Source organism: Stegostoma tigrinum, chromosome 25 (assembly GCF_030684315.1).
Source record: "Stegostoma tigrinum isolate sSteTig4 chromosome 25, sSteTig4.hap1, whole genome shotgun sequence".
Taxonomy (NCBI): Eukaryota; Metazoa; Chordata; class Chondrichthyes; order Orectolobiformes; family Stegostomatidae; genus Stegostoma; species Stegostoma tigrinum.
The window spans coordinates 5,787,506-5,805,650 of NC_081378.1; the positions used below are offsets into that span (position 1 = coordinate 5,787,506).

Below are 18,145 nucleotides of genomic sequence, written 5' to 3' on the forward strand. Positions count from 1 at the left end.
TAGAAAGCAACTACCGTGTTATCTCAGATTCTCCAGCATCGGCAGGTCCTACTATCTCCATGGTGGCTTCTTTCTAGCCCAATTGCTTTACCACTACACCACAATCTCTCTCGACAGACTCTGTCACTTACCAGATTGGAGTTTCTGGATCTGGAACCGAAGCCACTGTCACCACTTCCCATTCTTCCGATACTCTGAAGTTTATTCCTAGGTTTAACGTCAAAGTCCATCTCAGAATACCTCGACTCAACTGGCATTTCCAGTTGACTCCAGCAACAGAAGGAACTTTAAGTGGAATATGTTGTATTAATGTGTGTCACCCTGCTGTTCGTTCCAAAGGAACTGATGCTTCCTGCAGGGAGTGAGAAAGAATTCTGGAGTTAAAATTCGCAATAGCAGGTGGGCAACACATGTGGAAGGATTTGACTGTAAGCTTCCCTCACTCTTCGGAATACAGGACATGGGAGCAGGAGTTGGACATTCAGTCTTTCAAGCCTGCTCTGCCATTCAATAAGATAAAGGCCTTAATTCCACCTTTCTGTCTGCACCTGCCACTGCCTTTGGATGGTATAACACTGCACTCCCCAAAATGAGACAGATCAGAAGATACTCTGAAACGGAGGCAGCCAACCTCGAGTTAATTGGACTGTATTAAAAATGATTAATACAGGGCAGCACGGTGGCTCAGTGGTTAGCAGGTCCCAGGTTTGATTCCAACCCTCAGGTGGGGAGTTTGCACATTCTCCCTGAGTCTGTATGAGTTTCCTTCAGGTGCTCTGGTTTCCTCCCACAGTCCAAAGATGTGCAGGTTAGGTGGATCGGCCATGGGAAATGCAGGGTTACAGGGTTAGGGAAGGGTGTTTAGTCTGGGTGGGATGCTCTTTGGAGGGTCGATGTGGACTTGATGGGCTGAATGGTTTGCTTCCACATTGTGGGGATTCTTTGATTAGAGGTGTACGTGGTAAAGGTGCTATTTCTTTTATCAGAGAGGTCAATAGCCTGGGGGCACACATTTAATGTAATTGATAGAAGAATCGGATGGGAGGAATTGATAATGTCATGGGGGCCTGGAGCCCACTTTCTGAAAGGGTGTCTAAGGCAGAAATTCTGATCACATTTAAAAATAACTTTTGAATATGCAGATAAACCCACACAACTGACAAGAGTACAGACCAAGAGCTAGGCAGCAGCAAAGCAAGATGAAGCTGGGCAGCTCTTTCTTGGCTAGCATGGACACAGTGGGCTGAATTGCCTCCTTCCACACTGTGAATGACTAATCTTATATCCCAAGGGTAACTTTCTGGTTTGTGTGGTATTAGTTGTTCTGGAGCTCAGTTAGCAATTGGAAATTGACAGTGGTCTGGGTGAGGGAGAAGATGTTGTCATTTCAAACTTGAATATTCCTGATGAGAAAAAGGAGGTGTGTAGTCAATGCTTTTCATCTCACTCTTATCAGGATAAATGTAAGAATGTCATATTTCAAATGACCACATCAGTTTAGACTGCAGGAGAAAAAAGTGTCAATTGGTTGGCAAGCTGATGGGACAAGGGGTTGCAGCAGAGAATACTCGGAGGAACTTCAGCTTTCCCAGGTAATTCAAAAACAGACATAAATGCTTGAACGCTTGATTTTTTTTTCTGAGAAGGGTCTAGACCTGAAGCGTCAGCTTTCCTGCTCTTCTGATGCTGCTCGACCTGCTGTGTTCATCCAGCTCTACACCGTGTTATCTCAGCACCTCCAGTATTGACAGTTCCTATATCTCTGTAACGCTTGAACAGATTCCTTTTGTTTGCAGAGAACTGGGACTTTGGCACAAATATTTATGGCTTCTAGCAAGTGTAAGATCCACATTATGAGTCTGACCGTTATGTAGATATTATGGCACTCATGGCTATTCACCAAGACTGCAGAATCTCCTCCAATAGTTGATGGATTATTTTGAGTTTGACAGGCATGGGATGATTATATAAGGTCTGTAAGGATGTTTAGCACCTGGTCAGATTTCTGCTGCAATGATGGCTCTTCCATCATCTTTGTATCTCCACATGTAACTGTCCTTTACAGAAAGAGACCATTCAGCCCATTATGTCCATGCAGACCAAGATAGAGCTATGGAGCTTAATCTTGCTTTGCCACTTTCCAGCTCTTAGTAGCCCTGTCAGTTGTGTTGATTCATCTGGATATCCAAATGTTTTGTTTTAAATGTGATCTGTGTTTTTGCCTTTTCAATTGAAACCTTCCCCAACCCTGCAAATCTATCAACTTTGCAATGATTTAACAAGTAAACAATGACATCATTTTCAGCCGAGGCCCAGCCATAAAAAAATGACACAGGCTCAGATTTTAAACATTGCTTCTTACTTTCAGAGTTGAGCAACTAGATGTATTTATAATGTGCCAGGACAAACTGAAGTGACCACAAACATCTGGAGTTATTTCATATCTGTTTGACTGCACAGTGTTTTGTGAGAACCAGCTGACCAGTGCCTGATCTGCCAAAGCTTTGTTCTAATCCTATGCTTTCACTGTTAAATGCCATAGAACAGAAAGCACTATTGACACAGAAAGAGTAAAGGACATCAATATACTCAAAGCTACTGTAACAGTGTAATATTTCACACAGGAGCAGAATTAGGCCATTTGGCCCATCAAGTCTACTCTGCCATTCGATCATGGATGGTATGTTCCTCAACCACATTTTCCTGCCATCTCCCCTCAACCTTCGATTCTCTTACCAATCAAGAACCTATCACGCTCTCACTTGAATATACTCAATAACTTACCCTCCACAGCTTTCTGCAATGAGTTTCACAGATTCACTGCCGCCTGGCTGAAGAAATTCATCCTCACCTCAGTTCTGAAAGGTCAGATTTTCACTCTGATGTTGTGCCCTCAGGTCCTAGTCTCTCCTACTTGTGGAAACATCTTTTTGACACCCACTCTATCCAGGCCTCCTTGGTAATTCACAAGTTTCAAACAGATCTCTCCTCATCCTTCCAAACTCCACTCAGTACAGACCTAGAGTCCTCAACCACTCCTCATATGACAAGCCCTTCTAATAGCCCTTCAGACTGAGTGGTTGGTAGATTTAGCCTTGTTTGACTTGCATTCTTTAGTATTGTTTAGTTTTTGATAATTCCAGCTCCTTTATCTTCCTGTTTGATTAATGGGCCATTTCTCATGGCTCATTGGGTGGCAGCAAGTGGAAATTCCAACAACCAAGCAATGGAAAGAGCTGTTCTTGCTGTAGCTCAGTGGATAATACTCCCTACTCTCGGAGTTTGATGTTTGTGGGTTCAAGTCCCACTGCGGAGACATGAAACACCGTAATCAAGCTGACCATGCAGCACAGTACAGAGGGAGTGCTGTGCTGTGGGAGGTGCTGTGTTTTAGACCTTTGCTGTTACGGAGACAGCTGTTGAAGGAAGTATCTGGGACCAATGTTTGCTCGGTATAGATTTATTTGCAGAGTGAACTATTGCAGGTATGTACCTCCAACTTGACACACACCCTGGGTGTGGAACTAAATGCTGGCTTTGATGGCAGCACTGGCATTTAAGAAGTTAGGACGAACTCCACTACCCCTCTGCATCTACCTTGATTAAGTTTGAAGTGTGGAGTGGGACTGGGGGAAGGACTTTGTGTTTGGGATTATTTGAAACCCCCAGTTAGGCAATTAATGCCCCACTCAAAAGCTCCTCACCGTGATGCTAGTGGGCAAAGCAGGAAGGCAAAAAGTGACAAAAAAAGGCAAAAAGTGGGGCTGCTTGAGGGCTTTGAGAAAGAGGGGGTTTCCCTTGTTGTAAGCCATGGAGCCTGATTAAGACATCTGCGATCAGGATTGGGGGTTGGGGATAAGAGTGCTGGACAAAGTTCTACAACTAGGTACGAATCTATGTTCTAGAAGAAAGGGGGACCACAGTTTGAAAGTTAAGTCCAGACCATTCAGGAGAGATGTTAAGAAGCACTTCTACACAAGGGACAGGGGTAGAGGGTTGGAACTCTGTTCCACAAGAGGTATTGTTAATTTTAGATCTGAGATAGGTAAAGGTTTGTTAAGCAAAATGATTAAGGGATGGGGGCCAAAGGCAGGTGTATGGAATTTGGCCACAGATCCTCCATGGTCTTGCTGAATGGCAGAACAAGTTCAAGGGGCTGAATGGCCTACTCCTGTTCCTATGTTCTTTGTGAAAGTAAGATCCGTCAGCTCTCTAGGCAATGAGCGAGACCCCAATCACCCACATTTAATGACACAAGGCAGGGTGGGGCAGTTTATGGACTTACTGTCTCTTTATTTGGGCTCAATTCACTGTCCAATCAATGCCAGCCAGGTGTGTATTTTAATCCTAATTGATGTCATTGCCAAGGCTCTGAGAAGGGGCTAAGTTCAGACTTCTTCACTTGTTGCCAATTTTCTCTTTATCTGAAAAAGTGCTGGCTGTCAATAGTTTGACAGGACTTTCACTATCTTGTATTAAACTAGGTCCACATCTCAAAGATAATGGGACCTTTAATAAAGCAATTCACATGAGACAGCATAGTCATGGGGTATGCTCCCTCTACAAACCCAGATTTCAATTGCTGGCAGGGCAGATAACAACTGCCAGTCAATTCTGGCTGTCTCCAGGTTTATATCCAGGCACCTTCCAGCAGGATTCTTTGGATATGTATCAGGATCCCAGGCCAAGGTCCTCCTACCTAATCTTCAACTTCTGGCTAAGGTTCAACCCAAAACTTTGTGGTTTGCATCACTAAGTTGGAAATTGTTCTCAGCAAATGTGCCATTATGAGACTGGCTTGTAAATACATTGCCAAGCACATCACTGGAAGGGTTAGGGAAGGTTAGGTGGCCAGAGAGCCTTAGGATTGCTCAGAGAGGTTGAGGGCTGCTGGTGAGTTTAACCTAATGACCATTATGCCTCAGGCAAGGGGTGAGCTCGAGAAGGACGGATCTTTGTGGTAACTTCAACTGGTGCAGGAAATGATACCATGCTGTTGGTGTCACTCTACACTACAAGACCTGCATCCAGCCACCTTAACTAACCAACCACCCCACCCCCACTGGGGATGTTAATATTAGTGACAGCGGTATTGAAAAGTTACAGAGCTAATGCTGACTACCAGTTGAGACACAGGACTAAGATGCTTCAATGCTTCTGTCATGTCAACCCAGTTGCCTTAAACTATCAAGGTGGTACAAGCTCCGCTGGAGTGTTGTTGTGGGTACTATGTTATAGGAAAGATGTGGAATGCATTCAAGAATGTGCACTACTTCAGGAATGAGAAACTTCACTGATGAGGATAGATTGAAGAAGTTGGGATTGTCCTTCTCAGACAGAAGGCAGTTGGGAGAAGATTTGATAGAGGTTTTCAAAATCATGAGTGGATTGGATAGAGTTGGTAGGCAACTGATCCCACTTGTAAAAGAAGGAGAGGGATAATGGGAACCGCAGATGCTGGAGAATCCAAGACAACAAAATGTGAGGCTGGATGAACACAGCAGGCCAAGCAGCATCTCAGGAGCGCAAAAGCTGACGTTTCGGGCCTAGACCCTTCATCAGAGAGGGGGATGGGGTGAGGGTTCTGGAATAAATAGGGAGAGAGGGGGAGGTGGATCGAAGATGGAGAGAAAAGAAGATAGGTGGAGAGAGTATAGGTGGGGAGGTAGGGAGGGGATAGGTCAGTCCAGGGAAGACGGACAGGTCAAGGAGGTGGGATGAGGTTAGTTGGTAGGAGATGGGGGTGCGGCTTGGGGTGGGAGGAAAGGATGGGTGAGAGGAAGAACAGGTTAGGGAGGCAGAGACAGGTTGGACTGGTTTTGGGATGCAGTGGGTGGAGCGGAAGAGCTGGGCTGGTTGTGTGGTGCAGTGTGGGGAGGGGACGAACTGGGCTGGTTTAGGGATGCGTGGGGGAAGGGGAGATTTTGAAGCTGGTGAAGTCTACATTGATACCATTAGGCTGCAGGGTTCCCAAGCGGAATATGAGTTGCTGTTCCTGCAACCTTCGGGTGGCATCATTGTGGCACTGCAGGAGGCCCATGATGGACATGTCATCTAAAGAATGGGAGGGGGAGTGGAAATGAAGGAGAGGGCATGGATTTAAAACAAACAAAGCAAACATGGCAAATGTGAAGAACAATCTTTTGACCCAGCGAGTAATTAGGGTCTGAAATGCATTGCCTGGAAATGTGGGGGAGGCAGGTTCAATTGAAGGGGGCATTGGAGGGCTGTTTGGACAGAAATAGCATGCGGGGATATGGGGAAAAGACAGGAGATTGGCACGAGGAAATACAACCAGCGCAGGCATGGTGGGCTGAATGGGATTCTGACAAACTGGGGAAGGAGGGCAGTACAGGGCTTATGAATATCAATACCACTAAGTGCATAGTTTCTGGACTTAGTGCAAATTTTAATTTTTCAACAGGTTATCCACCTGATAGTCAACCTGGTTGTCTAATAATACACCCAATTATATTTTGGGATGTAGCAGGTTGGGAGAGGTTGGGTCAGGTGGACTGACTGGGCAATAATGGGTAAGTTTGGTGTAAAACAAAGTAATGGTTCCAAAAGAGTTAATGTTGGATCCCGTCCCCTTACTTATCTCTGTGTGGCTTGGTTTCGGGGAGGTCCAAACACAATTAGAATCAGAAATAGAACAATTTTTATGCGTGGAGTCATAAGTACACTAGCAGGTTGTGGAGGTTTGTACAGGATTTTGAGCAAACAGCACACCTAACTATTCAGCAAAACAATGACTTTACAAAACGGCTTCAGTAAATAAAGGCAGACTATCATAATTATTTTGCAATGTCAAGCAGTCTCAATTACACAGCTGTAAGTGGGCATGTTTTTAAAAAGAGGTAACACGGTGTAGAACTGGATGAATACAGCAGGCCAGGCAGCATCAGAGGAGCAGGAAAGCTGACGTTTCGTGCCTAGGCCCTTCTTCAGAAATAGGGGAGAGGAAGGGGGTTCTGAAATAAATAGGGAGAGAAGGGGAGGTGGATAGAAGATGGATAGAGGAGAAGATAGGTAGAGAGGAGACAGACAGTTCAAAGAGGCGGGGATGGAGCCAGTAAAGGTGAGTGTAGGTGGTGAGTTAGGGAGGGGATAGGTCAGTCCAGGGGGCAGGATGAGGTTAGCAGGTTGGAGATGCGGGTGGGGCTTGAGGTGGGAGGAGGGGATAGTTGGGAGGAAGGACAGGTTAGGGAGGCGGGGACAAGCTGGGCTGGTTTTGGGATGCAGTGGGGGGAGGGGAGATTTTGAAGCTTATGAAATCCACATTGATACCATTGGGCTGCAGGGGTCCCAAGCGGAATATGAGTTGCTGTGTCTGCAACCTTCGGGTGGCATCATTGTGGCACTGCAGGAGGCCCAGGATGGACGTGTCATCTAAAGAATGGGAGGGGGAATTGAAATGGGTCACGACTGGGAGGTGCAGTTGTTCAGTGCAAACCGAGCATAGGTGTTCTGCAAAGCTGTCCTCAAGCCTCTGCTTGGGTGTCCCCAATGTAAAGGAGGTCACAACAGGAACAGTGGATACAGTTGCCACATTAGCAGATGTGCAGGTGGTATAGTAGACTTTACAAGCTTCAAAATCTCACCCACTCCCACCGCATCCCAAAACCAGCCCAGCTTGTCCTCACTTCCCTAACCTGTCCTTCCTCCCACATATCCCCTCCTCCCACCTCAAGCCCCACCCCCATCTCCTACCTCCTAATCTCATCCCGCCCCCTTGACCTGTCCGTCCTCCCTGGACTGACCTATCCCCTCCTGACCTCCCCACCTACACTCACCTTTACTGGCTCCATCCCCGCATCTTTGACCTGTCTGTCTCCTCTCCACCTATCTTCTCCTCTATCCGTCTTCTATCCACCTGCCCCTATCTCCCTATATTTATTTCGGAATCCCCTACCCCTCCCCCATTTCTGAAGAAGGGTCTAGGCCCGAAATGTTAGCTTTCCTGCTCCTATGATGCTGCTTAGCCTGCTGTGTTCACCCAACTCTACACCTTGTTATCTCAGATTCTCCAGCATCTATCTCTGGAATGTTTTTAAAAATGTACTTTTTGACAGGATGTGGCTGACCCTGACAAGGCAAGTATTCATTGACCCTTTCAAATCGCCCTTGAAATGAATGGCTTGCTCATCCACTTCACAGGGTAATTAAGCGTCAGCTACCTTGCTGTGGGTCTGAAGTCACATGTCGATCAGACCGAGTAAGGATGGCAGATTCCCTTCCCTAAAGGATATTAGTGAACCAGATGGGTTTTACAATAAATGATGATAGTTTTGTGGTCACTAATCACTGAGCCTAGCATTGTGTTCTTGATTTATTAACTATGTTTAAACTCCATCCGCTGCTTGTGAACCTACGTCCCCAGAGCATTAGTCCTGTGCCTGGACTGTGTTAGTCCCAGACTACAAAGTTTTCAGTTTAACAATGTCTTCACGAGCGTCCCTCCACTACAAACACGGCTGCCCGTTTAAAAGAACAACAAATATTTGAAGGTTGCCACTTAATTATTTGAAACGAAAACAGAAATTGCAGGAGAACATTAGGTCTTGCAGCATTTGTGGAGAAAATACAGATCATGTTTCAGGTAAGTGGAGCCTTCTTTAGAATTGAATTATTTGTTTGATTTACACAGCAAGCATGAAGACTGTAGACATATACAGATGGTATAGGCCTGGCACCGTTACAGCACTGAGCGTTAATTCATAAACACTGCAGTATTGAGGTACAGACCCTGTAGACTGTGTTAAGGTGAAGTCCCAATGTACAAAGGTAGCAACAATAATATGAAATGAAATTGTGGCAGGAGCTTAGATGCCCAGAATGTCCAGTTCACAGGTTTGTATAAACAAGGGTTGAGCCGTCTTTTTAAAAATAAATGAAAGTCATTTACTGTTGACATAATCTTTGTCATATTGAGCAGAGACCATGGAGGACTGATAATGTACAAGAATTCCAGGTAATGCGCTAAGGTTGCTAAGGAGTGAAAATAAACACTACCCATAACCCTATGTATTCAATCCATAATAGTTCTGCATTATTCATTTGTAATGCATGTCATGTTTTGGCAATACACACCTATGAGTTAGCTGAGCAGTGTTTATAGAGCTGTGTATCGGGGCCAAGAAAGAACATTTACTGTCACTCATGTCTTGATGCAATACAAAACACAACCATAATTCTGAATCACGCTTTTTTGGAAGGCAGAATTCTTTTTTTTATTAGTGCACTGCTAAAGACCCTTGGATGGTGCCTTTCATACTCACAACCACTTCAACCTTGAAGGACAAGAGCAGCAGATACTTGGAACACCACTTACAAGTTCCCCTCCAAGCCACTCGCCACACTGACTTGGAAATATATCACTGCTCCTTCACTGTCGCTGGGGAAAAGTCCTGGAACTCCCTCCCTTAGGGCATAGTGGGTCAACCAATGGCACACGGGTTCAAGAAGGCAGATCACCACCACCATCTCAAGGGGCAGCTAAGGACAGGCAATAAATGCTGACCCAGTCAATGACAGCCATGTCCCATAAGCAAAGACAAATATACTCAGATAATGAAATGTGAGGCTGGATGAACACAGCAGGCCCAGCAGCATCTCAGGAGCACAAAAGCTGACGTTTCGGGCCTAGACCCTTCCATCAGAGAGGGGGATGGGGCGAGGGTTCTGGAATAAATAAGGAGAGAGGGGGAGGCGGACCGAAGATGGAGAGAAAAGAAGATAGGTGGAGAGGAGAGTATAGGTGGGGAGGTAGGGAGGGGATAGGTCAGTCCAGGGAAGACGGACAGGTCAAGGAGGTGGGATGAGGTTAGTAGGTAGGAGATGGAGGTGCAGCTTGAGGTGGGAGGAAGGGATGGGTGAGGGGAAGAACAGGTTAGGGAGGCAGAGACAGGTTGGACTGGTTTTGGGATACAGTGGGTGGAGGGGAAGAGCTGGGCTGGTTGTGTGGTTCAGTGGGGGGAGGGGACGAACTGGGCTGGTTTAGGGATGCGGTGGGGGAAGGGGAGATTTTGAAGCTGGTGAAGTCCACATTGATGCCATTGGGCCGCAGGGTTCCCACGTGGACTTCTCCAGCTTCAAAATCTCCCCTTCCCCCACCGCATCCCTAAACGAGCCCAGTTCGTCCCCTCCCCCCACTGCACCACACAACCAGCCCAGCTCTTCCCCTCCACCCACTGCATCCCAAAACCAGTCCAACCTGTCTCTGCCTCCCTAACCTGTTCTTCCTCTCACCCGTCCCTTCCTCCCACCCCAAGCCGCACCTCCATCTCCTACCTACTAACCTCATCCCACCTCCTTGACCTGTCCGTCTCCCCTGGACTGACCTATCCCCTCCCTACCTCCCCACCTATACTCTCCTCTCCACCTATCTTCTTTTCTCTCCATCTTCGGTCCGCCTCCCCCTCTCTCCCTATTTATTCCAGAACCCTCACCCCATCCCCCTCTCTGATGAAGGGTCTAGGCCCGAAACGTCAGCTTTTGTGCTCCTGAGATGCTGCTGGGCCTGCTGTGTTCATCCAGCCTCACATTTTATTATCTTGGATTCTCCAGCATCTGCAGTTCCCATTATCTCTGATACAATATATACTCAACCACCTTTTCCCCATTTATTCCACTACCCTACTTCCCTCTTTCTCTCATTATTGTTTCCTTATATTCTTTCTAAGCCCAGTTTATTGTCACCCTGGAGGGTGGACCCTTCTCGCTGCTATCTAATTCCACAAGCACCAAGCAGTCTGGGCTTCCTCACCAAGGTCAGTACTCTTCATCTGGATAATAGAGAGTGTATGTTAGCAGACTATGCTACTGTGATCGGCTTCAGAGCCAATTCCAATCTTGTCCATCATCATTCCTACATTGCGGTTGTCAGCCACAGAATAGTTGGTCATGGCTGGGCACTGATTGAACAGCAATCTGAAGCAAGAAATCAATTTTATTTTCCTTCACCTGATGTGAGGGCACTGACAACAATTGTGTTGCTGTGCATGATTGTGTCAACAGATTGGAGGATATGCTGCCTATCGTGTTTATGCCAGCTCGATGAAACAGCAACTCATCCAAAGATACTGACCATCTTTTTCATGCAAACCTGCAAATTTTTCTTCTTCAGACTGTTTTCAATATCAATCATTATGCAGTTCGTGGTATGCAATTCACAAATGAAGCTGCCTTCACCATAGTTTCCGATAGCGAATTCTAGATCCTAACCAGTCACTGCATCAAAAAGATTTGCCTCACATCATCTTCGATGCTTTCACCAATGGATGTCCCCTGATCCTGGATCCTTCCACCAATGGGAACAATTTCTCTTGGTGGATATTTTTGACCTGATCCCTCATGGTATCGACTAGCTATCCTTTCCCGTCCAACAAGAAAAGCCTTTGACTCACCAATCTTTACAAACACAGAACTTCCTAAGCCCCAGAACCTGCTCTGTACACTCTCCAAAACATTCTCATTCTTCATACAATGAAGTGCCCAGAATCAGATACAATCTGAGATAACAAGGTGTGGAGCTGGATGAACACAGCAGGTCAAGCAGCATCAGAGGAGCAGGAAGGCTGGCGTTTCGGGCCGAGACCCTTCACAATCCTCCTGCTTCTGGACAAGCTTTGTAAAAGGTTCATCATAAACAGTGACTTCAATGATGCATTGCTCAGGGATAAAAAAACAAAGCTGTCAAAGATTTTCATTTTGCATCCATCAGCACAGAATTGCAAGAATGCCAAATCTCATAAGATGACGACAAATTATACTGTATTGGAAGAGAGTGCTGATAATTCATCACAATATCCTTACAGTGTTAAATCGGCAATCTCAATCCAAACTGGAATTTCTACCTGTTCTGTAATGTTCATAGAGCTGCACAGAAGAACATAGGAAACAGGATTAGGAGTAGGCCATCTGGCCCAATGATGGCTGATCTTCCCGTAGACTTGGCACCACTTACCCGCGGGCTCACCATAACCCTTTACTCCTTCAATGTTCAAAAATCTGTCTCTGCCTTAAAAAAACATTCAACAAGGAAGCCGCTGCTGCTTCACTGGGCAAAGAATTCCACAGATTCACAACCCCCTGGGTGAAGAACACATCAGCTTCCCATTGTTGTATTGTGTACCTAATCCACATCATTCCCACTCTGTTGAAAATGGCTGTTTGGTTTCTCCCTCTCTAATCACTTTGGATTCCTTTAAAGCTAGAGCCAACCCTTTGAAACCTTACTACAATCTGAACATCTGCTACAATGTTTGATTTGCAACTCAGGAGTGAGATTAATTCAACAAAACATCTTGAAAACCATTGGGTAAGTAGGGAGCCACTGTTGAAAAGCACCTGAAATGTGACTCCAGGCAAGAAACTTACGCTGTTTCTTTATTGAATTAATGGAACGCAAATGAGTAAAGAGTGTTTACTCAAGAGACGTCACAAGAGAATATAGGAGCTATGAGAAGAAGTAGGCCATTCAGCCCTTCAAGCCTGCTCTATTCTATAAGGTCATGGCTGTTCTTCCCAGGCCTCTGTTTTTCTCTTAGCCCTTACCTCCCTAGATTTCAAAAATCTAACTACTTCCTCTTTAAATACTTTCAGTGATCTAGTCAGCATAACACTCTGGGGTTGGTAATTCTAGATATTCACTACCCTCTGGGAGAAGACATTCCTCTCCTTCTCAGTTTCAAATGAGTTTCCCCTTCTCTTGGAACTAAGTCCTTAGATCAACAGTCACCCACTAGTGGAAACATCTCCTCAACATCTACACTGTTGAAATCCCTCAAACTCAGCAGGCCTGGCAGCATCTGTGGAGAGAGATTATAGGTTTTGAGTGCAGTATAACCCTTCTTTAGGAAGACCTGCTGAGTTCCTCCACCTGTGCTTAAATACAGATGCTTGCATACTGAATATTTTATCTTTATCCACTCAGAATGTTGTCTGTTTCAATAAGATCACTCCACATGTTCTAAATTCTAATGAATAAAGGCATAACCCTATTTAGCTGTTCTTGATAAGATGGCCCTTTCATCCCAGGAACGAACCATTTGCATTTCTTTTTGAACAGCCTCCACATCCTTTTATTAAATACAGAAACCAAAATTGTACACAGTACTCCACTGGGTTCACAGGATCTGTTTAACAGATCCACCGGGACTGAATTTAATCTTGGATGCATTGGATTTCTAACTAATTTCACATACAATCCTGTGTTATTTTTCCAATTGAACAAGCTGAGAGATTAAGGTCCCAAAGCCCCAGGAGAAAATAAGGAATGTTTTCCTGTGATTTCTGCAAAGCTGTCAGCCAGCAGGATTGAAAACAGCCTCTGGCACTAAACAACAGGAGAGACGGTGACTTCATAGTGACCAAGGAATTTTTAAACAAATGACCACAGCTGTCAGACCTCCCAGAAGGGGATATCCTGGGGGTGGGTGCTGAAATGAGCCTGGAAGACAAGGTGGGACCTTGTGGCCTACCAAAGAGTGGAGTCCCACGCTCCGTCACCAGGGGGTTACAATCCAACAGGATCAAATGGAAGGTTCCAGTCCCTGACAGGCCAGCACAATTTACAGATGGGGAGGCAATAGTCCAGCGGACTTATCACTTGGCTATTAATCTGGAGACCTGGGTAATGTTCTGGGGACTCAGCTTCAAACCCCACCCACAGCAACTAGTGAAATTGGAATTCAATAAAAATCTGGAGTCAAATGATAAGCATGAAACTATTGTCAGGAAAAACCCATCTGGTTCATTAATCTCAGTTAGGGAAGGAAACTGCCATCGTTACTGTTAGTAATGCACATACCAGAGTGTAGAATCTCTAAAACGGGAGGAAAATCAGTAACTCTATTTAGACACAGCAAACTGTTGGCTGTTTCAGTTGATCTGCATTCAAATACATATTAAATATATATAATTTGCTTAAAAGCCAGAGAGGGTGGTGGAGTCAGCCTCATTAGGGGCATCTAAGCAGCTATTAGACAGGCATATGGATGATAGTATGAGCTAGGGGTAGAGGTTAGATAGACATTAGGTTGAGGATAAAAGTTCGGCGCAACATCGTGGGCCGAAGGGCCTGTACTGTGCTGTTCTGTTCTATGTTCTACGTTCTATGAGTAAACTTGCCATGGCCCTACCAGACCATGGGGCTGCTCATTCATTAGGGAGGGATGACTGGTGGTGGTTTAACCTGAGAGTCACCACGCCTCAGGCGAGGGGAGAGGTTGAGAAGGAGAATCCTTCGTGGTGACTCCCCCCCCCGGCCAATGTTGGAATATGTCCGGAGCTGGCACTTTATTAGTCTGTCCAAGATCCTTGCACTGGCATTGAATTTCGTAAACCTGCAATTATAAATATTACGAGAAATTCATCCCAGAAAGCTGGGAAGTGTATTTCCAAATCAGACAACGATTGCTTTGTTGATTCTGGGCGGTAGAGGTGGATAAGGATGAGGTCATTGAATGCACAGAGTCATTGTACAGAAGGTCGTCATTTGGTCCATCTGCCTGCACTGACTCTTCAACCAAGCATCCTTACCCAGTGTCAGTCTCCTGCTTTTCCCCAAATACCTTGCCTTAAATCGAGTTTGAAACAGATGCAATATATAACTACATATTTCCCTGATCAGCTGCTGTTTCAAAGTAGACAGACACTAGGCGTGTCCTAAGTCAGTCTAATAATCACCCCTGTCCAACACCCACCCATGTTTCTAAATTCAAGTTGTGGCTCTTTATCTTTCCTCATGAACTCTCCAAAAGCAGCAAGGAAGCAGGTCTTTACTTGTTTCCAACAGTGAACAGCCAGCTCCTCAATAGTCTTCTTTCCTCATGACATTGACATCAGATGGGAATGGAGATGCAGGCACATAATGTTTAGTTTCCTTCTCAGTTCTACACCATACCCCAATGGAGTGAAAAACTGGGCACGTGCAGTTGTGGTGCACTCCCTTAAGCTCTGTGGGATGGTGTTCAATACTGACTTGTGGCATGGGTTGAGTTTAACCATGGGCACCGTCAGCCAAATCATTGCCTTTCACGCATTTGAGTGCTGGTTGGTGAGTGGAACTCAGTGTGGGCTGTAGGGAAGACGAAGGGAGGACAGTGTGACCCTGTCCTCACCCAACATTCACAAACAAGGACTATGGTGATGGGATAACAATCAAGAGTAGCTACCCTGGCTGGTTCCCGGTGTGATGAGGGATAATGTGCTGTCTCTGTTCAATGTCTATCCACAGCTAACGTCGCACGCAGTCTAGAGAACCATCTGAAGAATGTTTTTTCTAGTATTCCTTGGTGACTTGTTATCATAAGCAGCTGAGCCACTGAGCAGGCTAATTTGTCATGACACGAGTATCAGCCTGAATACTGTGATAACAATAACAATGGAACTGAATGAGCAATAGGAGTACCATCTTGAAACTGGCAGCGACATCTGGAACTCTGCAAACTACAGAGGGTTCACTGGGCTGATCCTGGGAACAGAGGGGCTGCCTGCTGAGGAGACGTTTGAGTGCATTGGGCACATGCTCATTGGAGTCTAGAAGAATAGGGGTGACCTCATTGATAAACACAAAATTCTTATGGGATTTAACAGGGTAAATGTGGAGAGGTTGTTTTGTGAGAATGCCTCGGACCAGAGAGCATAATATCAAAATAAGAGATTGTCCACTTAAAGGCAGAGGTGAGGAGGAATTTCTTCCCTCAGAAGGTAGTGAGTCTGTAGATTTCTTTATTGCAGAGGGCCATCAAAGCTGTGTCATTAAGGATATTCAAGGTTGAAATAGACATTTTGAAGGGATGATCTCACCACAGTATGTCCGATCTCAAACAACGATGAGACAGAATACAGGAAAGAGACGGAGTGTTTAGCAGCATGGTGTAAAGACAACAGTCTCTCCATCAAAGTCAGCAAAATGAAGGAGCTGGTCGTTAAATTCAGGAGGCAGAGTGGAGGGCACGCCACTGCCTGCAACAATAGTGCTGAGGTGGAGATGGTTAAGAGCATCAAGTTCCAGGGAGTGCTGATCACCAACCATCTGTCCTGGTCCACGCACATTAATGTGAAGGTCAAGAAAGCACAATGTCTCTACTTCCTCAGGAGGCTGAAGAAATCCACAAGGACTCTAACCAATTTTTATAGATGTAGCATTGTGTGGTATGGCAACTGCTCAGCCCAAGGCCTCAAGAAAAAACAGGGTGTCATGAACACAGCCCAGTCCATCACAAAAACCAGCCTGCCAGCCATTGACTCCGTCTATACTTCTTGCTGCCTCGGGAAAGCAGCACAGACATTCAAAGACTCCTCCCATACCAGTTATGCTTTCATCCACCCTCTTCTGGTCAGGCAGAGATTTGCGTACACTTGAGAACAGATTCAAGAACAGCTTCTTCCTTGCTGTTATCAGGCTTTTGAACAGACCTCTCAAATGTTAATGTTGATCTCTCTGCAGTTGTAATACTGTATTCTGCACTCTGCTCTGCTACCCTGATGCATATTGTATGGTGAGATCTGCTTACAGAGCGTGCAAAACAACAGTTTTCACTGTATGTCAATACATGTGACAACGATTAATCAGACAAACAAACCGAGGACTATGTGGAAAAGACAGGAGAGCAAAGTGGACTGTGAGGTATCAGATCAGTCATAACCTCATTGAATGGCGAAGCAGACTGGATGGATGAAATAAATGGCTTACTCCGTTCCTGTATCTGACGATTTAATCTGATTTCAACACTTTGCAACTGACTGGATTGTTAATGAATCTAATTATACAAGTGTCCCAGGACACAAAAAATGCAGTTAAACACAGAAATCCTGAAGTTGTGGTCAGTAACAAATGTTATTGTTTATGTTACTATGTTTCACCAGAGGGTGCATGGTCAAACTCCCCCAAAGAACAACCAATTAGAAATCACTGAACTGAAGAGAACTTCCACTCTTACATTCCCAGTTTTGTTGTAGAAACCATTGAAAAAGTTACTGTTCTGGATGAGATGTAACTTTTTTAAAATGGTGTATGAATGTTATGATTACCATGAAACATCCTCACTGTGTTTGAAATGTTATGTTTGATAAGTGTCAACTTTCAGCATTGTGAAATTAAAAAAATAAGTTTAATAGAAGTTTTTTTTTAAAAAATGCATTCGTGGGATGTAGGTGTCATTGACTGGACTAGTATTTATTGCCCAACATTAAAGTTTGAGATATTTTATCTTTTATCTTAATGTCTATGTCTGAATTGTTTATTTCACTCTCCATAACATTGAAAATGACGAAGTGAAGGGCTCAGTGATTGTTCCTTCCTGGTTTGCTGTCTGGGGAAATGCTTTAATACATTTGGCTACTCACCTAGCTTGTGACATCATCGCTGTAGCCCTTCCACTTGGCAGCAGATTCAAACTGCTTTCAGGAGTAGGGGAAACAATTTGTTCAGGAAACATGTTCAGGTTGCTTTATCTGAGGTTGAGATTGTATGCTGTCATTTCACTACGGACTGCAAAATCCGGGTTGTTAAATATATTAATACAACTGGGTCTGGTAGCAAAACTAAGCAGCGTGACTTTTGTTGGCAAGTAAAATGCATCCTTTTAGATATAATTTATCTCACCCTGTTCAGCGACACACCGCTGGAACTGGTGGGAGTTGAACCCAAGTCTCCTCGCTCAAAGAGAAGGACACTACCACTTTGCAGTACAAGCCCTCCCTCTACATTTGATGAAAGTTTGTTTTGAAGGATTAGCTTAACTCTTTGTCCATATAATGGGATTGACGATGCTATTTAAATAAAGTCACTATAGTCTTTAGTGGCCTATAGGACTGCGCTCTCATTAGAGAAAGGAGACTGGCAGTGACTTACCCCAAGGGTCTCCATGCCACAAGCGAGGGGAGAGATTGAAAGGGCGAGTTCTTCATGGTGACCTCAGCCAGTGATGGGAACTGAACCCATACCACGGGCATCACACTGCATTGCAAACTGAGCTCACCAATGCTGCCATTTCTATATCCACAGACTATCCCCTTTTACCCATTTGCAAGCCAAGCAATTCCTAACTAGAGATAGATTGACATGAAAAACAATTTTAAAATGATTTACAAACAGCCCAATTGTTTTGGTGAGAAAAAAAAAACGTGAGTTTTT

At 44.9% G+C, this 18,145-nt stretch overlaps 1 protein-coding gene across 3 annotated transcripts in view; it reads right to left on the bottom strand.

Moving 5' to 3' along the window:
* LOC125463363 (proline and serine-rich protein 2-like) overlaps positions 1-18,145 on the bottom strand; it is a 68,552-nt gene that overhangs the window by 14,693 nt on the left and 35,714 nt on the right. The window contains exons 1-2 of one of the 3 annotated variants that reach the window (XM_048554574.2): positions 2,852-3,025; positions 132-352 (exon numbers count right to left, since the gene is read on the bottom strand). In XM_048554574.2, the coding sequence (XP_048410531.1) occupies positions 132-257 (126 nt within the window). In that variant the 5' untranslated portion in view covers positions 258-352; positions 2,852-3,025. Of the gene's footprint in view, positions 1-131; positions 353-2,784; positions 3,026-18,145 lie in introns of those variants that run through there. The other 2 variants (XM_059654833.1, XM_048554573.2) reach the window with 2 other exon arrangements.